Below are 27,220 nucleotides of genomic sequence, written 5' to 3'. Positions count from 1 at the left end.
ATTACATGTCTTATCAAAATATATAAATCTGAAAATGATTTTTCCAAGACAGACATTTACAGAGTTCAATTCAACTATTAAAACGGTTTAAGATCCATAATCGCGTAGCCAACTTACTTGGTTCACGGTCTAGAATGTCAGTTGTTGTCTGTTGTCTGTTGTCATTCTAACAACATCAATAGGCATCAACGATAGTAGAGCTCAGTATTCGAGATTCCGTTATGGAGCCACCAAGTACGAATTACATACCGCAGGCTTCTATATATAAGGCCCTGCAGATTTTAATAGTATGTCGAAAACATATTATTAAGTTAAATTGAAAAATCGAGGTTTGATGAGGTGGTTTTGGGGGTTGAAGTTGCACCCCTGTACCGAATTCGATGCCACTGGGCTAGAACTGGCAACGCCGATAAAAAAAAACGAATTAGCTATTAGTGTTATTTGATTGGGTACTTCCAAAGTTGTTAATTGAGATAATTGTTGGTCAATTTAAACATTTTCATCAGAACCCAGCTATGATTGAGATTTGTTAAAGCATAGGTAAAACCATTTTTGCGTTCTTGTAAGTTAATATTGTATAGAAAAATCTCAAAAATGTCACACATGATAAAGCATGGTCCTACTTTGTCACTAAATCACATTTAATATGAATACGAAAAAGTAAGTCATTTGCCTGAAATTGTCCCAGTCCAATATAAAATATCTGTAAAGACGAAGTTTCTGTTGTATCGTAGTTATCTGCTGCCTAAAAGTGGTGGAATGAAAAGCATTTTATTTTATAAAGCTGGTCAGTGTTATGCATTGGGTGTCCATATAACGTTAGTATGGCAGTCAATTTTCGATGGGTTCGGTTCAATTGTCAAGTAAATGAATAGGTACCTATACTCTGTCTGCCTGTGCTAGCGATGATAATTATCATTCAAAGAGACATACTTACGCAGGTTGCCGGATCATTTGTAGGAAGTTCTTCGAAAGCAATGCGTTCATTCTTCGTTTCGTCGTAAAGCTTAAAAACTCTTTTATAGTTTTCGTAATCGGTTTCCTACTTTCCTCGTACAAACTTTTACTCATCTCTTTCTTTTCATCGTTTGGAGACGACAGTGGCGGGATGGATTTTTTGATATCAGAACCAACGTCCTCTATTCCGTCTATGGATTTTATACTACGTAATGTGTGTGTCTGATGAGTAGTTTGATCGGCCTCTTCTGATGGACCATGTTTTTGGCAAAGGGTTAGGAAGGCATCTTCCAGATTTGTACAATTAAAAAGCTCCATAATATTTACAGGCGTGTCTTCCGCCAGCAGAATACCATTTCGCATTAAACCAATCTGAAAAGGGTAATTGTTAAAAAATTAACCTACGAACAGCTCATGGTGCGAAACAATGTTTCATAATTCCTTTCATAATCTTACACAAGAAGCTTGTCTTGCTTCCTCTATATAGTGCGTAGTTATAATCACAGCCAATTTGCTTGTACTTGTTGTATCGACTAAATAGTGCCATATTCTTTCCCGTAATAGCGGGTCAAGACCAACTGTCGGTTCGTCCAAGATCAACAGTTCTGGTTCATGAACCATGGCAGCAGCGAAAGAAACTCGTCTCTGTTGACCTCCACTACAATTTCCGATGTGTCTGAAACAAGGTTATAAAGAATGTGCTTTGTGAGTATCTTCTACTCTCATCTCTGTCACGACCCGTCTCTGTCGCGAGTGTTGGCGTTTTCTTATTTTTACCGATCATCGCATGGTAGCTCCAGCAGTTCTTTGAGAAGTTTATATCGTTCTCGTATTTTCTCTGTTGACATGCCGTATATGCGTCCAAAGTAATAAATCGTTTCTTTGATTGAGAATTCATCCACAAGGGCAATTTCTTGCGGCATATAGCCAATTCTTGGTCCCGGTACTCCCGATCCAGGCGTTCCAGGTGTGCCTCCAAGTACACTAATTTCACCGCTGTTCAAAAATTTTCGACCCACTATACACGAGAGTAGTGTTGTTTTGCCACATCCTGAAGCTCCCAGCAATCCATATCTGTAACGGAAACAAAACAAGTGTATTGTATTTATCTGAAATTAAATCTCATCTTTGGGTTCTTTATTTTATCCGGTATGTTGTACCAAATCAAGAATGCCATGACAACCATAAACTTGATTGAAACCCAAAAATACAATACGGAAGATTTTCAATTTGATCAAAGGTCACTTTATTGACAAGGGAGTTTTAATTTATGTCATTTTTTTCCAATCTAAATAATGGATTTTCCACGTTAGAAAATACCAACAAAATAATTTATTTCGTTCGAGCCAGATTGCATATTTGCAGGGAAGATATTATTTTGGCAATCGTGAGAAGCACACTCGCAGAGAAGATATTTATATTATTTATATTTATATTATTATTTTTATTATTGTCACTTTAAATAACACTCTTGCATCATTCGTGACTTGTCTGGGGTGAGATTTGAACTCATGGCTTTTTCGTGAGATGTTAAGCAATACGCCAGGGCCGTGCAGAAGCTTGATAAATATTAATATATTTCGAATATTTCGCTGCCTGGATTATTGCAGTGGCAGATGAAAACGAAACCTTGGCCAAACCAGAGCTACAAAATATCAACATACAGCAATTCTATAGCAAAACGATATTTTTTTTTTCCTTTGGTTTGTTTTTTCCGTCGATCTTGTTTTCCGTGCTGAGCACCAATGCTAGGCGACGTGCCAGGAAGGCAGCTCCCACACCTGGACCCTACCTATCGACCCATCAACTCATGAACCGGGGACCAACGGCTTTACTTCCCATCCGAAGGAAGGCGTGATCAGAGATGTTATGCCTCAGAACATCCCGGCGGCGCCGACTGGGATTGAATCCAGGCCTACTGGGGTGAGAGGTAATCACGCTTACCACTACACCACCGGCGCCGTTTGGAAAACGATATTTTTTTTTTTTTTACGACAATTTCCACCAAAAATCGATTTTTTTTTCCAAAGAATGACTTGTTTTTTTAAATTTATAACTTTTGAACCACTGGGCCGATTTCAAAGAACAAAATATCAAATAAAAGGTGAATAAAAATACATATTAAGCAAAAATGTAGTTACATACAAAATTGGGATTTTGAAAAACATTGATTGTATTTGTTTTTTTTTATGGTTTGAAGACAGAGGGCGCAATTTGATTTTTATTTTTTTTTTTTTTTATTTGTTTTCCGTACTGAACACCAATGCTAGCGACGCCAGGGAGGCAGCTCCCACACCTGAACCCTACCTATCGACCCATCCACTCATGAACCGGTATCAACGAAGGAAGGCGTGATCAGAGATGTTATGCCTCAGAACATCCCGGCGGCGCCGACTGGGATTGAACCCGGGCCTGCTGGGGTGAGAGGTAATCACTGATATTCTTTTTTATATATTTTTTTTAATAAAAAAATAGACTTTTATATTTAGTATTATAAGCTCCGCGTCTTGCGCTTTTCAGGTTGTATGAATGTATTAAATGATGTATATTAAAGTATTATTGATTCTTTACGTAAGTAATTGAAAAGTATTTTCAACTTCTTTATGATAAGCCGTGTTGCTTGGGATATCTTGAATTGGAGGTTTTGCGCTTCTTATGGTTATTGTTTATGGGTATTACATTTAAAAACAAAAAATTATTTACGACCGGCTCCGCCGCACTGTGCAGGAATGAACATAGGAACTCAACTCAAGACACTACAACTTCCCATTTCATTCCTTCATTAGACGTCGATCTCTGTTCCGAAATCTAGTGCCAATCACCGACGGACATCGATTGCCATCCATTGACGGCAATCGAATGTGCAGGAAGGCAGCTTCCACACCCGCGTAGGATATCCCACCCATTCAACACTCATGGGTCGGAACCAACGGCTTTATTTCCCTTCCGAAGGAAGACGTGACCAGAGATTTTTATGCCACAGTAAAATCCCACCGATCTCGGTTGGGATTGAACCCAGACCCATTAGAGTGAGAAAGCAGTCACGAATACCACTACACCACATGCGCCAGCAGAAAACTACCCATAGGAAAAAATGGAATTGGTTCATCTGAAATCGGTACAATTAATTCAATACTACGGTAAAGTGTGTGACTCAAGCACTCGTAAAAGCAGTCGTTGACTATTTTTAACGCGTCAAAGTATATTACTCAAATACATATTCTTCCACGTTTTCGATACATACAATTATTAAAGTGTCTGCTTGTTAATTTTTTATTATGGGCCTGGAATTAAGCCAACGTCCTTGTATTGGCTGAGCAAATACTCAGTGAACTGACGTAAAAAGCTGTATCAAATTGAACCCATACTAACTTCAAAACGCAATAAATTCTAGTTTAATTGCACTGCACCAGGTACAATCAAGGTACGCATTTGTGTTATTTTTATTGCATTTACTTACGATATGGTTGTTTAATGCCTTCGTAAATTATCTCAATGATCGATATCCGACAGTTTCTATCGATTGAAAATAATCAAATTACGATTTAAGATGATTTAAGATCCCACTAGCTCTTCATCCAATATTTATCGCCTTGTGCTATGTTCAGACTGCATGGTTATGAAATGTTAAAATAATTGTTATTAATTAAAAAAAGACATCAAGAGAGCCTTATAACAAGTAATAACTCTTCTCCTTCAACATAGCATTAACGATGTTCGTTTCAAAATGCTTATAAATACCATTTCAAAGCTACCGTATACATCGGGAAGGAAATTGCAAGAAACCGGCCCGAAAAAGACGTGATTGGCTTAAAGATAACATCATTTTATCGTTCAGCGCGCATGAACTTAACGAAAGAGGAATGAGAGTGAAAACGACCATGACATTGAATTCGAATATACCAGTTTTTTCGGTTTCTCTGTATGATGTGTTGTGTGCATACATTCGATATTGAAAGAAGCTCAAAAAAGTGGCATTTGAATTAATTTGATTTGTTGGTAATTGCTATGGTTTCTACTTCTTCTCTGGCTATTACGTCCAACTGGAACATCACGTTGGCTCCAAATAAATGTTCTTTGGGTACATTCTGAAAGTTAAATCTGGTCAATTGAATCAGAATTATTTTGACAAATTTAGATTATTCCTATCAACACCAAAATTGAAGTTACTTCTCTACAATAAAGAAAAAAAAATCGAGATTATTCATTAGATATTTTGTTTTCCTTGATTTGTTATCCGTCGATCTTGTTTTCCGTACTGAATACCAATACCAGGGAGGCAGCTCCCACACCTGGACCCTACGTATCGACCCATCAACTCATGGACCGGGGACCAATTTACTTCCGCGTGATAAGAGATAGTATGCCTCAGAAAATCCCGACGACGCCGACTGGGATTGAACCCAGGAAGTCATGCTTAACACTACACCGCTGGCGCCGCTATTTAATATGGTATTTTATGACACAGTACTTTTAAGCATGAATTGAAAATAACGAAACAGTGAAATTGCACTATCATGAACTACAGTGCTTGATAGAGTTTGATTAGTATATATTTATGGATTCCTATCATCAATTGCAATAAATATGTAATATTAAATATAGTAGAGCTATGAGCATTGGTGCTTCTGCTTGGATCCTACATTGCTATGAATGTGAAATGAGCGATCGTTTAGCATGCCATGCTAAAGAGCGCAGATTCGATTTCCGGTCCTGACTACGATCTGATCAGAATTGAGGTTTTTGTGGAAAAGGGATGTCTAAAATATATCAAAAATTTCATGCTGTCCCTTTCACATTATGCTTAAACAAATCTTGGAGCTCCAAAATTATTAAATTCATCGCCAAGTTATCGTGAAAATCTGCGATAAATTCTCAAAAACACGTTGACTATGCCGATAGTGCGTCATAAAAGTGAGTGATAACGATAAGTATAGATTATGTGGAGTTTATTGCCCTTCCGAAACGTTTGACTAGTGAAAATTTAAATTCAAACCCTATTTATACATGAATAAATTGTCTGGTGAACATGCTTATATATTTTGGACAGGGAGCACTAGGAATAATCTTTATTTTAAATTGTCATCTGATTTGAACACGAGGATGAACATTGACGCATTTTAAATGCATTTGACACGTGAAATCTATTTCAGTTAGCGAACACCGTTCGCTAAGTAAAAAGTAAACATGTTAGCCTACGTCTAGCAGATAGCTTCGATTGAACAAAATTATGAATTCTCATGTGATTTAAGGTGATGCATGATGCGTTTTGGTTCAAGTCAGAAACTGGTCCTTCCCCCGGGGTTCCCGAAACATAATTAAGTACTATTGAACTATGTTTTGAATTTTCATGTGACTTGAGGTGTCATATAATACATTTTGGTCCAAGTCAGAAACTGGTCATTTCCTCGGGGCATTTGGAACATGTACGTAAGTGACCGATGTAGTCCTAGGCACTTGATATAACTACCATTGAAACTGATTTTGGATTCTTATGTGATTTGAGGAGTCACATCATGGGTTTTGGTCCAAGTCAGAAACTGATCATTTCCCCGGGGGTAGCCGCAACATATCCGGAAGTAACCGAAATGGTCCTGGGCACTTGATATTATGACTAACATTGGGACATTTACTTTTAATTTGATATTTATATCACAGGAATCATAGAACAGTTTAAGTTCACTTACAAGAGTAGCGAAGGTCACCAATGGGTCGAGTGATGCCCTCAGGTTCGTTGCAGAAATACAGTTTGGCCGTGTTTTCGAGGAGCATGGTGGCGAATGTTTTTGTTTACTGAGCAGAAGTTCGTGGGTTTCATTCCTGGCTCAAAGATCGTAAATATTTTTCGCATGAATTTTGAAAAACAATTCATTATATCAATACCACGATCGCATCACTTATCAACGTGAACCCTGATCCAACTAACTCTACCTACTAACAAAATCTCCCCTTCTGTGATCTTTATGTGGACACAGAGGTAAACGCGGTTCGCAAAACAACAAAGATCGATAAAACATTCCTCCCTCACTCCCAGCTGATTGCAAGGACGTGACCGGACCCGCTATTGATTTTTAAAATATGAAGTCACTAAAACTAAAACTAAGCTGTATCACATTGAAACGTTGGGAGTAAGATAAATCGTTTTTCTCGCATAAAGACTGCAATTCCGAGAAAATTTCCCTCCGAACCGTAGCAAATCCTAAAAAAAACTAAGATATGCTTGATGGTATATTTGAGCGTTTTTAAGGCTTGAGCCAGCTGAGTTCGATTCCCGGTCTGGCCTAGCAATTTTTGGAGCATAGAGTATGATTTTACTTACCACACAATACTTCCTAATTTTTTTTCAGGGCTGGCCTAGCATTTAATTTCAGGGCTAATCAGTAGTTTTAGGCCATTTTGGAGATTTGAAGGCTATTTTAGTTTTATTTTCAGGTCATTTTGGAGGCATTTAAAAGCCAAACTAGCTGCCAGAAAACAAAAAAAACTATGCCATTTTTACATTTTTTGAACACTTTAAGGTTCATTTTGACGTTTCAATGGGAGTTGTCGTTTTCAAGATCATAATGAGAGTTGACTGACCATTTTGGCAATTTTAAGGCATTTTTGGTGTTTTAAAGGTTATTATTTATAGGGTTACAGGCAGGGTTGCTTCCACTCACTTGCTATAAAAACATATTTTTCGGAATTATGCAATCATTAGATGATATAATGATATGTTGCACTTGTAAGTAACGAGACGAGAGCTTAAAGTACGTGTTTGACTCATAAAACCTGCCAATTTTGCTTTCAGAGTGTCACAATAAGCGATCTTATGATTCGTGAGCGTTCACTCAGAGTGAACACTCACGAGTCGTAACATTGATGATTGTGACGCACTGAAAGCAATATTGACCGATTTTATGTGTCAAACACATACTTCACGTCCTCATCTTGTAACTTACAAGTACTAATTATCGATATACCATCTCATGATTTCATAATTCTGACAAACATTTTTTTATAGCAAGTGAGTGGAAGTAACCCTGGTTACAGGTAGTATTTTAACACCTTTTTAGTTCGTTTTTAGACCGTGCTCTTCTTATTAGTTTAAAAATTACTCTGTCCTTTTTATAATACTCTTGCGTTTCGATAAATCTTTCATAGTTTTTAGCTCATTTTCACATATTTATGGCCGTCTTTGTACTGATGTGGCGTTTTATCACAAATGTTGTTGCTTTTTCTCTTTTTAAACTTGTTAGGAATGCTTATCAACTTTGGCATTTTTAAGCCGTTTCAATGCCATTCTATTCTTGTGTATGAAGTAAAGGCTTTGTTTCCGTTTTAAAGCTCTTTTTGAGTTGTTCAAGTAAATTTGCCGCTAAAATCAATTTCATGTAAAAAAAAGTTCAAACATTTTATTAAAATTTCTGAAAATCTCCGTTATGACAAGCTTCTAAATCTGCACATAGAATGACATAGATAGAGCTTGGTATTAGATCTACATCTTCAATGTACAAAACTCTTTAAGGTATTTCCTTGTAGAGTTCTTTTTCTTATCACACTTTGCAATTACAACACCAAAAATCTCATGATTTATAAAGTTCTGTAAATCTTTTTTAAATTTATTTAATTTATTTGATAAGGCTTAATCCAATTAACTTTACAGAGCCGAGGATCCGTGTTCAATATACTTAAAACTATAGTACTAAGGTAGAACACAATAAACACTTTATCTTCCGCTATCCAATGAGTCTCCTCCATCAGAACTGGAGCCGCTTCCAGTGGTTTGATTGTATGGCAGTATCGCCAACGGGTGCAGAGCGCTTCCATTGCAGAAATGGACGCAAAACGTGGTCAGCACTCACACACTCATCACGAAACGGTTGCTTTCCAAAGTCGACGACGCATCGACCGAAACTACTGCTAATGAAAATCAATGAGGAGAACCACATAATAAATAGTTGCTGTCGAGTAAACAGACTATCGCGTGACACACATCGAGAGTGGTTTGCTTCTGTCGACAGCCGAGTGAACACTGATTCTATAAATCTGTAAATCTATAAGACATTGCTAGCTTCTCTGGAGCAAACAACAAGTAGTAGTTTCAGTTACGTGAATGCTCAAAAACCTTAATATGTTAACATGCGGAATTGCAACGTGTAATGCGAAAAAGGACACTACAAGGAATAACCTTAATGCGATATATTCATAAATAAGTAATGGCGCCGGTCACGTCATCGTGATATTTTGAGGAGAGAATGGATGCTTAGCTCGACAGTCGTTGTTTATAGATAACGATACACTTACCTTTCTATCTCTCCTAATTATAATTAACAGAAAATTTTCAAACTGTGTACTTACATTGATCCTCTAGTAACACTCATATTCAGGTGATTCAACACTATCTTTTTGTTGGGATCTTTTGCTTTTCCATAGTATTTGTAGCCCGAATGAACTTCCACTGCAGTCATTTTGAAGCTTTTGTGTTGATATCACCAAGTATTTGCTGTAATGAATCAGAGAAAATAATATTAATTCTTATACCAATTCACATCTAGGGGAAGGAGTGGAATAGTGAACAAGTGGGGCATGGTGAGCATCCTGTACTTTTGCCTAAAATATATAATTTTTCAAAACAAATCAATTACATAGTTGTTAATGAAAATATCGAAATAAATTTAAAAATAGTTCTGCCTTCAGCTCATAGTGTTGATAATACAGTTCTTTTCCGTTTTTCGCAACACGACCTCATTATTTCTACATAATTTGTTTTGTTTGTAGTAGGTGTTCATCAGAAGTACATAAAAGAGTTTAACATGTAAAAACTACAAGTTTTTAACAATTTTAGTGAAAACTATATATATTACACTGCCTCAGGTATTTTGTAGCCCCAGGACCGGGGAAGGTGAACCCCATCAACACAATAAAGGGTGTTACTATCAAAATTTGGTTAAACAAGAATGCGTGTAAATTGTTTAAATTTTTTATTAAAAAAAAAAAATATATCCATTTTTCAATTAGTATAAAATACAGAAAAAAAAAATAATCAGCTAAACTTCCGGTTGACCGAATCCAAAGTACCTGGCCTTTCGTTTAACTATTGCCATCAGATTCTGTACAGCCACCTCGTCCACTTTGTTCGCCGCAAAACACCAGTTTGCCTAGCTTCTTGTTTCCAACAGTTGTTTGGATCTTCTTCAGGTTTCACTTGATGATGGCCCAATATTTTCCGATGGGTGGAGCTCTGGCGTGTTGGGATAGTTCTTGTCCGTGGGTACAACCTGCGCGTTATTGGCGGCATACCACTAAATTGCCTTTTTCCGTAATGGCAGGATGCCTAATCCGGTCTAAACAGCACGGAACAATCGGTTGCTTCAGGAAAGGCAACAGACGTTTTCCAGACACTCGTTCACGTAAATTTTCTGGTTGACGGTCCCGATTGCAATGGAAATGTCCCTTTTCAAGCCACAATTACAGATAGTCTGCTAAACCAGATATTTCTTAGTGACCTGCCACCTTTCCCCTTGCAGTTGCCGTATAAAACTCCTTCCGTTTGAAGTCTGCGGCGTTGCTCCTCTTGCTGGGACGCCATTTTGATAACTGAAGCGCAAATGTCAAAATCAAAATACAGTGCACGTACAAACCTACAAAATGAGGGGTGTTCAGGTTTTTAAATTCTCTATTAAAAGAAATGTGTCTTCCGCAATTTTTTTGCAGTAGCTGGATTTTTCAGCTCGACAGCATGTAATTTTGTCTAATATGCTCATTGTGATAAGAGTATTTTTTTTTATATTTTGAGCCTGCGACTAGTTCATCTCTTCTACCATTCTACCAGGAAAACAATCTCAGTCAAGTGAATGATAAGAAAATGCTGCGGCATCAAGATATTCTCCGCTGAACTATTTTGGGTGTTACTGGAGCTTTCGGTATGTGCGCGCGCGCGTGTGTTTGTTTGTTTGTGTGTGTGTGTGTGTGTGTGTGTGTGTGTGTGTGTGTGTGTGTGTGTGTGTGTGTGTGTGTGTGTGTGTGTGTGTGTGTTTTTTTTTTTTTTTTTTTTTTTTTTTTTTATAGTAAGGTTTAGGAAAGCTTCAAGAAGCCTGGCCTGTAGTGAAGGTGGCACGGTGTGGTATCCACTAGTTGCCTAGTGCAGCTCCACTAAAACCCATTCCTTACTCTCTCCTCTGCCTGGATCCCCCCGGGACCACTGTGAAGCGACTACTTCGGGGGGTGGCTGTGCTCATGCACTTGTCGTACTCTCAGCGCTAGCTGGCGTTGCTAGATCGCTGCTCTTCTCTCCATTTACGCTGCAGCTCTGACATAATCTGTGTGACTGCCCTGCTGACGGCATTCCAAGAGTCCTCCTCTCGACACATTTCATCGACGACATTCTCCACGTTAAGGACGGGCATCTCCGTTCGCACTGCCTCGAACCTTGGACAGTCAAAGACCACATGCTCCGGCGTTTCATCGACGTTGCCACACTCCGGACAGAGGGGTGACGCTGCGTGTCCGAACCGATGCAGGTATTTCCTGAAGCAGCCGTGGCCAGACAGGAACTGCGTTAGGTGGAAATTGACTTCTCCGTGTTTTCTGTTCACCCAGGTCGAAAGAATCGGTATTAGTCTATGTGTCCATCTACCGTTCTCCGTCGTGTTCCACTCCTGTTGCCACTTAGCCAATGACTCCACTCTCACAACTTTCCGTACTCTTCCGGCTTCTCTCTGCCTGTAGCACTCACTGTCCTCCGCCAGGGTGATGCCGATAGGGATCATACCGGCGATAACGCATACTGCTTCCGACGAGATGGTTCTGTACGCACTCACGACTCGCATGGCCATGAGCCGGAACGTACTGCTCAGTTTCCTTTGGTTCTGCTTCGTTTCCAGCGCTGGAACCCAGGCTGGACCTCCATATCTCAGTATCGATGATGACACGCTGGCCAGAAGACGCCTCTTGCTACTGCTGGGACCAGCGTTGTTCGGCATGATTCTAGCTATCGCGTTGATGGCCTTCGAAGCCTTCTCACAGGCATATTCGACGTGGCTGTTGAAGTTTAGCCGGTCATCGATCATCACTCCCAGGTATTTTAACACACGCTTCGAGGCTATGGTGTGCTCCCCGACGGTGATTTCCGCCCGCTGTACCGCTTTACAGTTACTGACCAATAACACTTCCGTTTTGTGGTGGGCTATTTGCAGCTTCGCTCCTTTCATCCAGTTACCAATCATGTCGATTGCCTCGGTTGACAACACTTCCACCTCTTCCAGCGTCTCGCCTGTTACCGTCAAGACGACGTCGTCCGCAAAGCCAACGATCTCAACTCCTTTGGGCAGTTTCAGCGTTAGCACGCCGTTGTACATCCCGTTCCAGAGCGTTGGACCAAGGATGGAGCCTTGTGGAACTCCCGCTGTGATCCTAATCGATCTCTGTCCCATGTCTGTCTCGTAGACCAGAACCCGGTTCTGGAAATAACTCCTCAGGATCCTGCACAGGTAGTCAGGGACCCTCATTCTATGCAGTGCTTCGGCGATGGCCTCCCAGCTGGCGCTGTTGAACGCATTCTTGACGTCGATCGTTATCATGGCGCAATATCGATATCCTCTCCGCTTCTGTTTGGACGCCTTCTCAGCTCTCTCGACCACTGTCCGAATTGCATCCACCGTCGATCTCCCTTTCCGGAATCCGAACTGCCTCTCCGACAATCCGTGCTCACTCTCCGTGTATTTCGTCAGCCTGTTTAGGATGATCCTCTCCAAGAGTTTTCCGAGTGTATCCAGCAGGCATATAGGCCTGTATGATGCTGGATCCCCCGGCGGTTTTCCTGGTTTCGGCATGTGTGTGTGTGTGTGTGTGTGTGTGTGTGTGTGTGTGTGTGTGTTTGTGTGTGTGTGTGTGTGTGTGTGTGTGTGTGTGTGTGTGTGTGTGTGTGTGTGTGTGTGTGTGTGTGCGTGTGTGTGCGGTTTAGTAAGGTTTAGGAAAGCTTCAAGAAGCCTGGCCTGTAGTGAAGTTGGCACGGTGTGGTATCCACTATTTGCCTAGTGCAGCTCCACTAAAACCCATTCCTTACTCTCTCCTCTGCCTGGATCCCCCCGGGACCACTGTGAAGCGACTACATCGGGGGGTGACTGTGCTCATGAACTTGTCGTACTCTCAGCGCTAGCTGGCGTTGCTAGATCGCTGCTCTTCTCACCATTTACGCTGCAGCTCCGACATAATCTGCGTGACTGCCCTGCTGACGGCATTCTAAGTGCCCTCCTCTCGACACATTTCAACGACGACATTCTCCATGTTAAGGGCGGGCATCTCCGTTCGCACTGCCTCGAACCTTGGACAGTCGAAGACCACATGCTCCGGCGTTTCATCGACGTTGCCACACTCCGGACAGAGGGGTGACGCTGCGTGTCCGAACCGATGCAGGTATTTCCTGAAGCAGCCGTGGCCAGACAGGAACTGCGTTAGGTGTAAATTGACTTCTCCGTGTTTTCTGTTCACCCAGGTCGAAAGAATCGGTATTAGTCTATGTGTCCATCTACCGTTCTCCGTCGTGTTCCACTCCTGTTGCCACTTAGCCAATGACTCCACTCTCACAACTTTCCGTACTCTTCCGGCTTCTCTCCGCCTGTAACACTCACTGGAGGGTAGTGAACATATGTATTATATGGCTTAGTACGTAGTACATCTTTACTAAGATGGAAGTGATTCGTTTTTTTTTTCTTGCTTTTCCAGCTTTGGTTCAAATAGCTTAATCTATTGATCTAGACTGAATACTTTCAGCCCATCGATAGTGAAATCGCGTAGAATCCACATTGTAAAGATTCCCTATTTTCAGCTTTTCAGTCTTCATTCAGACTGGATCTTTTGATTTAAATTATTTAAATTTTCTTCCAGCTCTTCGATAACTGAACATCATTAGATTTATACTGTAATGATTCACTTTTACAGCTTTTATCCTGGTTTTGTCTGTTGATTTGATTTGTTTGAATTGGTTTTCAGCTCTTTGGTGTTGGCAGTCGCGGGCGGACAATTTTGCTCATGCTCATGCTCTAAGTTTATTTTCAGCTTTTCGATGATGGAACGTCTTCAGTTTTATATTATAATGATCGACCATTTTGTTTAGGCTTCAGGCAAATCCAAGTATGACACTGATTCATTTAAAGAGATGGTCGCATCACTTATCAAGGTGAATCCTGATCCAACGAACCCAACTTTCTAACAAAATCTCCTTTCCAGTGCCTTTTGTTGGAGTGCAGAGGTAAACACGGCCCACAAACAACAAAGGTCAGTCTAATATTCCTTCCCTACTCCCACCTGATTACAAGGACGTGGCCGGCGCCGTTATTGATCTACAAGATATGGAGTCACTGAACCTTGTACAATGAGAATGGACGGTCACTCCAAGCCCCATTCAGTTGATCATTGTACAATTTCACTGATTCTGATCAATCACGGAGTAGCAACCATTGATATGTGCAGTCAGTCTAAGCTAAGCTAAGCTACCAGGAAAACAATCTCAGTCAAAAATTACATTTGCTAGTAAAAGACGACGTCCAAGGAAAATTTACACTCTGATGTTGGGAATACCAACTATTATTATTAGCTGAAACAGTGATAAGTAAGCTTATATGTATATCGTTTTGTATTACAGAAGCTTTAACACATTTTAGGTCGTTCGTGGCTTGTCCGGGAATGAAATTTGAACTTTATTGTGAGAGGCATGGATGCTAACAACTATGCCGGGCATTGGCTAATGGTTAATGATAAAATTCAATCTGTATCTGTCTGTTTCATTTCTATGTGAAATAAAAGTGCTATCCATAGCTTAGGGACTGTTCATAAACTACGAATACTGATTTTGAGAGTTTATAGACCCCTCCCCCCGCGTTGAAAATCGTCCATACATTTTTTTGGAACAACTTTGACGAAGATTTAAAATTCATTTGTGCAAAAAGTTACTAAACTTGTACTAAAGGCCAAAAGCTCTTTGCATACCTACAGCCTAAAGAAAAACTATAATAATATTTTGTAAACAAGCTGAACCGATTTGCAGTCTTCGACAAAGTTGTTTTGCATTGTATTCTCAATCTAAGTCTCCGGTTTGGCAAAAATTTATCATTGTTAGAATTTTCGACACGCAAATGAAAAGTTTTGTTCCGTTCACCATACATTTTGCCATACAAATTTTAAAGTTCTCCCGCAGTTCCAGATCGTAACCAAATTTCAAATGGCAAATACACATCGAAAAAAATAGTGGGAATCATGAGATTGAAATCCACCATATAAACTTAACTCACCCTTATGTACATAAAAGAATAATATTATTGTATAAACAAAATGTAATGTTTAATACAAATCCAAATATCTAAACCTCTGAGCTATTTTAAGGAATATATAGCGGAAATGGATGTAATGTCAGCCTAAATGCCCATAATTTGGGCCCATACATAAATTCAGCAATCGACTAAATTTTCAATAGCGACCAAAAATATCCATTAGTACCGTCCCGATGACGCGTTCATTTAGATAAAATTGATAAATAGCAGATTTTTAGCGATGGGCCCAATCTTAGATCTATATTCCAACATTAGAGCTTTCTGAGAAAAAAAAAATCATTCAGAAAATATTTTTTTCAAATTTCATATGAGATTTGAAAATGTATGATGTTTGAAAATGTACAACTTTTAGTACTGTGGTGGTCTGAACAGAATATCGGTATTTATCAGTATGAAAAACAAAAACAAAATTTATTTTGGTCCTCGATCATTTATAGCTGAAAATAGGAAGGAATACCAATTTATCGGTAGTTCGCGCAAATTCAAATCATAATAAAATTCGTTCAAATTTGGCACAGATATTAGGAACCTCCATACAGATCTAAGAGCAGTGAGGAGCAGATGGAGCAGATCCTATAATGTACAATCAACATGACACAAATATAAGAGTAACTATAGTATATATAAAATACGTCTGTGGTGATAAGCTCTATACATATTATTTAAAATTTATATGAACCGTAGACATTCGTAAATCCTCTCCATCCTCTAAAGTGTGTTCTCGTGATTTATAAAAAAAATGTACATTAGGGCAGGTGAGCAAGTTTTGGAACTAGTCGGTATGCATCATTAGTTTTCACGTTTTATTAAATAGAAACCCCCATATTGTGAAGTAACTTATATTATTGAGTTGAATTTTACACCATTACAAATATTGAAACGATGTGAAATCCGTTAAATATGTATCACAATAATCCTTATAATTGATTTTAAAGTTCTAGCTATTCCGAGATGTACGCTCTGAAGAAACAAATCGATGGATAGATTTTATGATTGAAATGGGATTCTTCAATTTTCATGAACCTTGGCACCAATGCAATATCCACTTCACTCATTTCTATTTTTGCGCGCTTTTTTCGTCCGTATTTTTGATCGTGTGATCTCAAAATACATCTAAATTAAGTGTATTTATAAAAATCAGAAAAAATAAAATAAAATATGCTGGTATTGGAATTTTTGTGCTCATCCAAAATGAGAGAAATTCTAAAAAATATGAATATGGTTAGAAGTGTTGGTGCAACGCTGTCTTGATTTTGCAAATAAAACATTCAGTTAGTTATTTTAGCGGGGAATTTCGACCATTCACCCCTAAATATTTCAAGCAGGGCTACAATGATTTGCATATTTTATTTATTGAGAACCATTTTTAAGTCGAGTATTATTCAATATATAGCTATGCTGTGGTGTAACCACAGACAAACAGACATAACACAGTGAATATTTATTACTGTAAGCATCATCGCCATCTGTAGATTACACTGTTAAGGGCCACGCACAAAGGATCCGTTTGCGTTCCGTTGACGTAAATTTGACAGATATCGCATGGGTTAATTGACAAATTAGGGCAGAAGCTGTTTACGTTTGATGAAGCACCAACGTTAGACCCCATTCCCCTTTGTAGTATATTTTTCTACATGGCTGATTACCCTACGTCAGTGCTACGTTATTTATGCATCTAACTTTTACGCAAACGCAACGCAACCAGATCCTTTGTGCGTGGCCCTTTACTGGCAGTACGCTCAATATATAGTCGTCTTCTTCTTCTTCTTCTTCTTCTTCTTCTTCTTCTTTCTGACTATCACTTGCTCCCACCTAAGTGTTTAAAGGATAGATATTAATTAGGTGTTTCATGCTGCTTCTGACAGCACTTACCATTAAAAGATCGTATGGGCTAGTGGAAAATCGATTTGAGAATGTACAACGAAATTCACTTATAATTAAAAATATATATTATTTCTACATAATGTCACTATTACTAAAAAGAACAAAATGACGAAATTTTCACACCACTCGAATCAAGGTTTCTAGAGAAATCGATGATTTTTCGAAAACCTCCATACCGCAAAACTGGTTTATCCACCACTGGTGGGCTGACATAGGTCGGATTTGATGGTGGAAACTATTACTGAATTGAAAGCTTTCTATGCCAAACAAAGCAGGAATATTGTGTGGCAAGTCGAGAAAATGTCCAACCCGAAAGATTATCCATACTGAATCGGGAATCGAACCCGCCGCTATAGATGGCGGTAGTAATTAAACGCTTAATGTAGTTGATTATTAGTGCCATGGGTGATATTACCAACCAAGTAAAATATAAGCTAACTGTTAAATGCGTGCTCGGTGAACAAGAGAAAAGTGTTAGGTCAGGTTTTCGGTGGAGGTACCTTTTCTAAAATATTCAATCTTCGCATTCTTTCCATTAATCCGGTTCTATGTATATAACACTTTGCGTTCTCATCTTGTTTGCCCGTGTCTTTGACATCTAATCCAATCCAAACCACACGTTTCATATGAATGCTCGATCAACGCTTGATGAGTGTCGTAGTTTGCCGCTCAAATGCAACATTAGACTCCCAATGTGGAAACAATGAATTAAGAGCACATGTTGAAATTCCTTCAAACATGGCTGACCACCGCTATCATCGAGTTAAACGAAGTCGTATGGTCAGACAGAGTAATTCCACGAGCAATTCGCAGCGCAATCTTCGTCATCTCCAGGTGATGCTGCAAGACGACGAGGTGCGCACGCGATGCTCGACGACGGCGTGGCGTGTGCCTATCCCAACGTTTGCCGGTTGTAAAGCCAGCATGCTGCTTGCTCAGACCACCGATATGTGGTCATCCGTTCGTATTTCGTGTTTCTATGTGTATAAGCCACTGATACAGCTAGATGCAAAAACGACAGCCGAGGGGGCAGCGGAGACAAAATTGAATAATATTATTTTCTCGGCGTGGTACGAATGAGATAATATCCCAGTAGGTAAAAGCTGGTAAAAGCAAAAGTGCTCCAATGACTTACTTTTGCTAGAAGACATTCGAAGAAAGTGTTACAACGACCGCTGCTTGAACGCATATGCATACAGTGTTTTTCAGCATATTCAGCGGACTGTGAATATAGGACGTAAACAAAACAAATGACTTCAATGCCTCGTAGAGTTCAAGCATCATCTCGTTTACATTCGATTCGAACGTCTCGGTTGGAGCTTGGAGCCGGTGCAATGTTGGAATGATTTGACTTGGCTATTTAAATGGTTTGTGATGAAGAAAGTTGAATGAAATCATGATGTAGGTAGTAGCAGTTGGTACCTAGTGTGAAAGAATGAGTCGGCGCGTTTTAGGCTCATTATTCACGTCTGTCTCTTCAAGTGAGCCTAAAATAAGGTCAACTGCACCGTCGTCGTAGTTCTCTCATTTTAAATAAACGCCTGGTTTGCGAAAATGTGTATTATGTCAGAGACGTTTTTTGCCTGATGTGGTATTTACCCACGGTGAGGCACACACATCAGCAGAGCTAAGTGAGTAATAATAACAATCATAGAGCGAATTCAAGTTTACCGTAAACATTTGCACAACACAGGCAGAGGTGTGAACGGACGAAGCAATATGCGTAGCAAATTAGTACTGACTGACAGGGTGCAGCATTGTGAATAATTAAACTGACCTTGACTTCAGGAACACCATAAACTTCGAGCAACTTTTCAGACGTTGCAGCGGCCGTCTTTCAAACCTGGGGCCTCATTGGGGAATTCGAAAAGAATCGTTTTTAGTATGCACGCTTGTATGAAAACAGTCGTTTCGACTTGGTTACATTATGTGGCCCCTGTATTCCCAACTAAGCTTGGCACGTGCATCGTGAACGGGAAATCATGGAATCTATGGAGCGTATTGTTTGTTCTTTTTTTTATAATAGTGAACACAAAGGTGAGAATGTTAGACCTCGTAATATCAGCCCTTTGTGAGACGGGATCGAATAACAACAATTTTGGAAAAACTAGACTTGGTGGGGTACATTTAAACATCTCCGATAAAATCTCTGGGGCTGTTCATAGACTACGTAAACCGTATTTGAGTGGTATTATACCCCCCTCTCTTAGCTCAGTCGGTAAAGGCGCAGCTACAAAGCAAGACCATGCTGGATGTGACTGGGTTCGATTCCCGGTCCGGTCTAGGAATTTTTCGGGTTGGAAAATTTCTCGACTCCCTGGGCATAGAGTATGATTGTACTTACCACACAATTATACTAATGCAAAAATGGTAGCAGGCATCGAAAGCTCTCAATTAATAACTGTGGAAGTGCACCTAGAACACTAAGTTGAGAGCACGCAATAAACTAACATGCCATAAGCAGTAATCTTGAAATGCGAAGAAAAAGAAGTATACCCCCCCCCCCCTTGTATGAACCGTTGACACTCGCCAATACTCCCTCCTAAAGTATATGTTTTACGAGCAGCTCCTTACACGCAACCGTGAAATGTAAGATTCTATTACAGATTTGCATGAAAACTATGCAAAATTTACAATTTTTCGTGGCATGAACGGACTCTGTCACTTTTGACTCGAGCTTAAGACTTTGCACATAGTCTCCCAACCTGTGGGGACATTTTTTTTTTCCTCTGTTCGGGACATAAAATCACTGCGACCAGTAATTTGATCTATTGTAGTATATCCCGTGTCCTTAGTTTAGTGCATGTCGCATAACGCCATCACTATTGAAAAATGATGAAGTATTCGGTTTTGATACAGTTGTCATTTTTGTCTTCATCGCAAGGAATCGATTCTAATTGAAAGGTCCCGCTATTTATACCCTTCTCAGCGTGTCAGTCAAAATTGGATTTTTTAGCGACAAAAATAAGGAATGACACCGATAATGACCATGCATCAGAACCCTTCCAAGTAACATTTTGGTTTATAAGGGTTTTGTAGACCATGATTTAGACTGGTAGAATGCTATAAAACCTCGATAAAAAACTTGCAATGTTGCTTGGGCTACTATGCTACCTGACTTATAACGAATATACGTTGTATACGAGTACCTCGAATACAACGTATGACTCGTCTAATTTTGCATAGCATTTGCAATGTCAGGACTAGGAATCGGTGGTAGATCTTACATTAGTAACATTTTGAAATGTTATTTGCGATGTTCGGCTACAACATGTATTTTGCATGATTTCATATAACAAAAAAAATCATACTTACTCTACTAAAATACTACATACTCTAAAAAACGGGTACCGTGATACACCGAAATCCAGACGCTTACACACTTAATCTAACTCGGTAAAATCTCCAACAGCATCGGGATTTACTTTTGCTGATATCTCTGCAAAATATGTGTTTGTTAGCTGAGATCTCAGCAAAATTTTATGTGTTAGCTGAGTCTCGGCAATTGTTTTACCGAATCTCAGCAAAATAAATTGCAGAACTACTCTACTCGGTGAAAAAATTTAAGTGTGTAGTACATAAATACGGACACTTTTAAAGGATAATTATCAACAAACTAACATTAGTTCTGTTCCCGTACTTTCTTATTTACTTTTGTTGTAGGTTGCTGCAGCTTTCTGTAAGTTGCTGTAAGAAAATAATATGGTACAGCAAGTACGGGAACATGCTTTTACTTTTTGCTATACATAATCTTACAGAAAAGCAAGTACGGGGACAGACCTATTTTCAGCTTTATAAGGTAACTAATGCAACGTCGTGCAGTAAAGCAGTTGCAAATATAGCTACCAGCAGAAGCTAGCAAAGTAGGTTTGGATAGCGATAACTCAACTTTTTCTCAGCCATCATTCAATTTGTAATTCACACTGAATAACAGTAGCCAATGTCACTTCTTTGCACATATCAATCAACTTTCAACTTGAAGCTGCAAAACAAAGCCGATAAAACGAGTATATTACTCATTTGATGGCTTCTACACAACCACTACACGGAACAACCCACCGAATAAATGGAGAAATTACTTTAGTCGAGAAAAGTAATCCATGTGTACTATTATAAAGCCTCTACTCACAGATCTCGTTGTAGAAAGGCATGTAGATATAAATACGTTAGTTCTAGGCGTAGCGAACGTGGTAGTGTTGAGGTTTTCCATTGCGGTCGTCTAGAGTTCGAGTCCGCCTTTCAAGTGCGCAAACAGCCAAACAGCAGAATAACAGTTAATGGATATGCAATGTCTCAACAGCCAAAAGTCTACTTTGTGTAGCAACCAATGATCAAAGTATCAATAAAATCGAAGAGAGTCATGTCATGACTAATCCTCTATAAACCGTTTTATTAATTTTGATAAATTTGTGGAAGACAAATCTTTACGGGGTTGTTCATAAACCACTTCGATATTTTAGGAAGGCAGTAATCCACGGCCCTTTTTTTCGGAAGCTTGTATGGTAAATTGTTTACCCAGGGCTAAACAATCCTTTTCCCGATAAGAGCTGTAGAGGGTCACTACCTAGAATTGAACCCACGAAAAACTGCTTGTTGAGCAGACAGCTACCATTAAAAAGTCAAGCCCATCAGTTGAAAAAAAAAACAATATAAAATTAAGAGAAGCTCTGCATCAATTGTAGCCAAAATTCTGGGTACAATTATATGGTGATGGATCATTAGGTCGAATCCCATCAGGTCTAGCCCCATTATTTTAATAGTTTTTCGCTTTTCATCAAACGGCCCATTATTTTTCGCATTATTTTAAAAAATAAACTTTTAGCATATTGTGTTTAGAAAGTTTTGGGCCTGCCCAACATACGGCCTCGCAACGGGTTTGGGAAAAAAAATCTGCGCTTCCGGCCGCGAGTTGTGCTATTCTCGTTCATCTTTGTCGGACAGGAACTTGGAATCATGTTTGCGGATCTCGGTGACAGGTTCTAAGATCAATATGGAACGAGTTGGAGAGCAGCCAACAATTTCAGTGTTGGAACACCCTCTAAAAGTGTGCCCCTTTGTCAGTCAAAAACGGATTCCTTAGCAAAAAAAAATCTAGCAATAACACCATGCATCAGAATCCTAGTATTAACCACTTCAAACTAGAGATCAGTGAATAAAAGATTAGGAATCACGTAGATGAAAAATAACTACCTAACTCATTTTTTCCTTGTTTCAAAATAATCATCGGTGGACAATGCCAAGTCTTGTCACTATCAACAAGACATACAGACATATTTTACATGTTTGAATTCTGCTCATTTTATTTTAGTATGCTATGATCTATTTCATTTATATCATTTAACTTTGTCAAAATTATAAGGCGAATCCAAACGATCATAGATTCTAGTATGATAATGGGGTACACTTTTAGATATACTTGGGATAAATGGGCTAGTCATGTAATGGGCAAATTTAAAATCATTAGTTTCTTATTGATTGTTGATTAGATCGAAAGATGTGTATTCAACAAATATCGTAGAGGCATAATAAGATCTCCAAATCGTCCTAGAGAATTAATCTTAAAGTTGAACATACTCAATGAAATGTTGCTCAATTTCCCGACTAAATTATGAATACGTACAGCATCATGGGATTACATATCATCACCAAAAATGTATGGGTGTGTAACAAAATATCTATATCCCCCAACACCAAACGTAAAAAGAGGCCGGTATGAGGACAAGCGTCAGAAACAACTAAACGACGCTAATATCACAAAGTTTCACCGATTCTACTGAGCTAGAATCCTCGGACACCTACCCCGACGGGCCACCGGATCTCGGACAACCCACAGAGCACCCTTAATCACACCGAAAAATAGCAGGAATTTAAATGCCCTGTCTACAGGGCATTCAAATGCTTAAATAATTTCAAAATGTGTTTGCTTATAGGAATCTCATGATTTGATGGAAGATCCTCTAACAATCCATGTGGAAGACCACGAACAACGGCAACCAAGCATCGAGCTCAACTGCCACATAACACAATTAAACGCGTTGCACTTAAACCGGAAAAAGTGAAATATGTGAGAGGTAACCTTAATTTTGCAAAAATACATACGAAGTCTTTCAGATATTCAGCAGGAACTATTTAGAAGATCATATATTCTCTCATAATATTGCGTTGCTAAGGACTTCAAAATATGAAGATCAACAATAATATTGATTTAGAAGTTCTGACGTCATTTGAAGCTTCAAATATTATCTCGTTATCGCGCATTTCACATCAAAATCGAGTAATGGGCGCGTTTTCCTTTATTAAAAATTGTGATAAAATTGCGAGTTTCCGTCTAATCGTCTTGATGTCTTTGGTAAACTTATTCATTATGATACTCAGTGCAAGCAATAAATGATCTAAAGACAGTCCGCATCGTGCTCTCTTGCCATTTAGATCTATTTGCTTTTTGCTGAAAAAACTGTCACTACTACCTAAAGCTGCAGCAAATTTAAACACCACTTTTCAGTTCTCAATATATCTGTAACTTTTCTACCTTGTTCGACTCTTATTCCTCTTCGATCCTTGTTTGGACCCTACCCGAGGTAATCCTTCTTGGATATAAATTTGGACAATTCCTCTTCGATCCTTCAGATTCTTATAGTAATCTGCTTGGAAGACGATTTGGATAAAAATTTACTACCGCCATGGCACCTAAACGCAAAAGAAAGGGGCAAACTCTTAACCCCCCTTCTGAATAAATTAATTTGAGAAATCGATTTGATTTACTCACGGATGATGAGAATGATCCATCATCCAAGAAAAATTCTAGTAAATTTTCCCGGCTTAACGCCAAGAAGGAAAAGTCGACTATCACAGAAAATGTGTCGACTACGGTGACCGCTGGTCGCATGTAACTATTTATATTTCAAGTATGCTATAATTTGAAAACTAAAATCAAATCATATGGGTCCCGTAATAAAAAATATACCATGGGCCCAAGGGTGATTAAAACGGCCCTGTCTGTAGATCATGAAGATATGAACTTCATGATGATTAAGAGAGTCAAGGATATGATGTTGGCATAGAAAGCTCTCAAATAATAACTGTGCAAGTGCATCTAGAACACTAAGTTGAGAGCCAGCAAGACGTTCGCTACAGAAGCTTAAAACGCCTAAAAGAAGAAGAATGTATCACACATGATGTTATGAGGTCCAACAATGCTCTACGGAATTGTGTCTTAAATCAGGACATCCTACAAGACAACACTTCTTACGACTTTATAATCGTCTCTGAAGCGCCCAAGGTGCTTTTCAGTCTCAGCTTTAGTAATAAAATAGCATGTAATTTTCTCAAAGTGCTCTCTCCTTCTCTCAAGTTTTCTTTCCAATAATGCAAATTTCCTTAAGGATTACAAAATGTGAGTGGAAAAAGGGTGACTGTTGAGGAAATTTATGGGATCCCTACACTGTCTATTTTCTGCATTGTTATGCAGTTTAAAAAGTGTGCATGACGTGTGTGCGACTTTATGAAATTTCTGTAGGTCGCAATCAACGAATAACTGAGAACCACTGGATCATAAATTCGAATCGATTTTTGACTCCAAAACATTGAGTAACTCTTCTGTATAAAATCATGAGCTTTTGTCTACGAAAAGATAAAACAAAAACCTATTAATTTTTTATAGCAATGCACTGTTCTACTTGTTTTATTGTAATTTGCAACTTAAACTGGACTACCCCGAAAAAAGAATGCCGTGAATAACACTGCACACTGAGTAAGATGACTGAGTTTTAAATCATAGTTGACGCATAAACTTCCTCAAAGTACACACACAAAAGAAAGATTGTTTTTCCCTTATGCGGACCATTCATAGAAAAGATGCTGACCTTAAACTTTCAAAGATATTCTCAGCGATGTACTACCGGTTTCGGTGCTACTCTGCGAAACCTTGTACGCGCTACAACATTGGATGATTCAAGGAGGCTCTCGAGATTTGCGCGTTCAGTCTGCCGAGCTGGCTGAATAATTATCCACATAGTGGTCTGCTTAAATGTTTCAAAATTATTTAGCTTGCATCCAATGGCACCTGTCTAAGCGTCATGGAATATCCCAGAAATGCTTCGGTCCTCTTTATATCATTCCAGATTCAAGAGAATCAATTTGTTTAGCGGAGACGGAGAATGAGTGACGAAGCATAACGAACATAATAACATCGGGAACGCATATGGTTGAATTTTGCAAAAGCAAATCAAAGGTGATGAGGAAAAAATCCAGCCCGTAGCGTGGGTTGTTCACCTTTTCGTGGTACGTCACAGGGCGTTACTTTTTATGCCTTGTTGATAGTGACAAGACTTAGCTTTGTCCACCGAGAATGATCTTGAAACAAGGTAAAAATGAGTTAGTTAGTCTTCATCTATGTGATTCCTAATCTTCTATGCATTGTTCTCTAGTTTGAAGTGGTTAAGACTAGGGTTCTTATGCATGGTCATTATCGGCGTCATTCCTTAATTTTGTTGCTAAGGAATTCAATTTTGATTGACAAAGGGGCGCGCCTTTGGACAGTGTTTCAACACTCCGAAGGGTATAAAGAGCGGAACCTTTCAATTAGAATCGGATCCTTTCGATAAATGCAAGAATGAAAATTGTGAAAAAAAATCAGTAGTCCTAGGGGTCCTAGGGGTTGTCAAAATTTATTCCTTATCCCTTAACTTTGACATATGAAATTTAGTTACCGAATGTTACGTGTAATAGATCAAATTGTAATCGTAGTTCCAGGGGCGGGACACGTTGACTTAATATATATTAAAAATATGTTTTGATATTTTCATTTTCTTGACTTAGACTTAAAATCAAAAGTATCCGTAGAATAAACATTGTTCATCACAAAAAGCTCTTTTTAAATACTCAAATATTTTAGTTGATATTTGGAAATATTTGGTAATGTTCTCAAATATATCTAAGTTTTTGTTTTTTTTTTCTTGATTTGTTTTCCGTCGATCTTATTTTCCGTGCTGAGCACCAATGCTACCGACGCCAGGGAGGCAGCTCTCACACCTGGACCCTGCCTATCGACCCATCAACTCATGAACCGGGGACCAACGGCTAGTAAAGAAGTAATCCCTTCCGAAGGAAGGCGTGATCAGAAATTGTATGCCTCAGAACATCCCGACGGCGCTGGGGATTGAACCCAGGCCTGCTGGGATGAGAAGTCACCACGCTTACCACTACACCACCGGCGGCGCTTTGTTTTTTGTCGTAGTTATAACTGTAGGCCATTTTTTTAGTCAAACGTTAGTGTAGTCGATTTTTCGGGATTAGGAAAGCATATGTTTTATTTTCTAATTTCTAACTCAAGGAAATCTAGGTGTGCATAAAAACGGTTAATTCATATTCTAGGTCAGCGTTTCGCAATCGGTTAGTCACAAGCTCAGGTGGGTCGCAGCAATTCAGACAATTTCACATGGTAATATTTTTTTTAATGTCATGCAAATTTTCTCTAAATTTCAAAATTGAACTGCAGTAACGATCCTTTGGTTTTATTAAGTTTTTCTTATTAAAACGACTTGAATTTCAAATTATTATATTTTGTTTAATACCGTGTTTGTTGTAGTTGCTACTCCGTTACTGATCAGAACCAGTGAAATTGCACAGTGAACCATATAGTTCGAGCTAGAGATAAGATTTCCATCTTTAATGTACAAGTTCACTGATTCATTATAATTATAAATCAGTACCGACACCAGCCACGTCCTCACGGTCTTTGGGAGAGGAAGGATGATTAGTTCAACAATCGTGGTTACTAGAGACCGAGTTTACCTCTGCATCTTCCACAATTGCCACAATAGTATAAAGTCACAAAAACAGCTTCAACACGCGGAAGCAGCGTTTAAAACAAGTCATGAAAACACTGAAATAACCTTTAAAATGCCATAACAATTCCAAGATGCACGATTTCATACAATATTTTAAATATTGCATGACAAGTCATAACTCCAATTCATGTAAATCTAAACTAACGGTAGTAATGTCTAATTAACCAACTTTGTCAAAGTTATCACCATTCTAACCCTTAGAAAGCTTTAAACTACTTACGT

The 27,220-nt window shown here is 38.9% G+C and overlaps 1 protein-coding gene across 1 annotated transcript in view; it reads right to left on the bottom strand.

Annotated features, from left to right (window-relative positions):
• Positions 1 to 27,220, bottom strand: part of LOC135712940 (ABC transporter G family member 20) — a 64,727-nt gene that overhangs the window by 10,580 nt on the left and 26,927 nt on the right. The window contains exons 3-6 of the mRNA XM_065236038.1: positions 9,298 to 9,442; positions 1,735 to 2,031; positions 1,414 to 1,633; positions 938 to 1,329 (exon numbers count right to left, since the gene is read on the bottom strand). Of these exons, the coding sequence (XP_065092110.1) occupies positions 938 to 1,329; positions 1,414 to 1,633; positions 1,735 to 2,031; positions 9,298 to 9,407 (1,019 nt within the window). The 5' untranslated portion in view covers positions 9,408 to 9,442. The remainder of the gene's footprint in view (positions 1 to 937; positions 1,330 to 1,413; positions 1,634 to 1,734; positions 2,032 to 9,297; positions 9,443 to 27,220) is intronic.

The sequence above is a fragment of the Ochlerotatus camptorhynchus genome, unplaced genomic scaffold, assembly GCF_037179485.1.
Source record: "Ochlerotatus camptorhynchus isolate MF236.1 unplaced genomic scaffold, CSIRO-AGI_Acam_v1.1 ptg000521l, whole genome shotgun sequence".
Taxonomy (NCBI): Eukaryota; Metazoa; Arthropoda; class Insecta; order Diptera; family Culicidae; genus Ochlerotatus; species Ochlerotatus camptorhynchus.
This window is presented reverse-complemented; position numbering and strand designations above follow the sequence as displayed.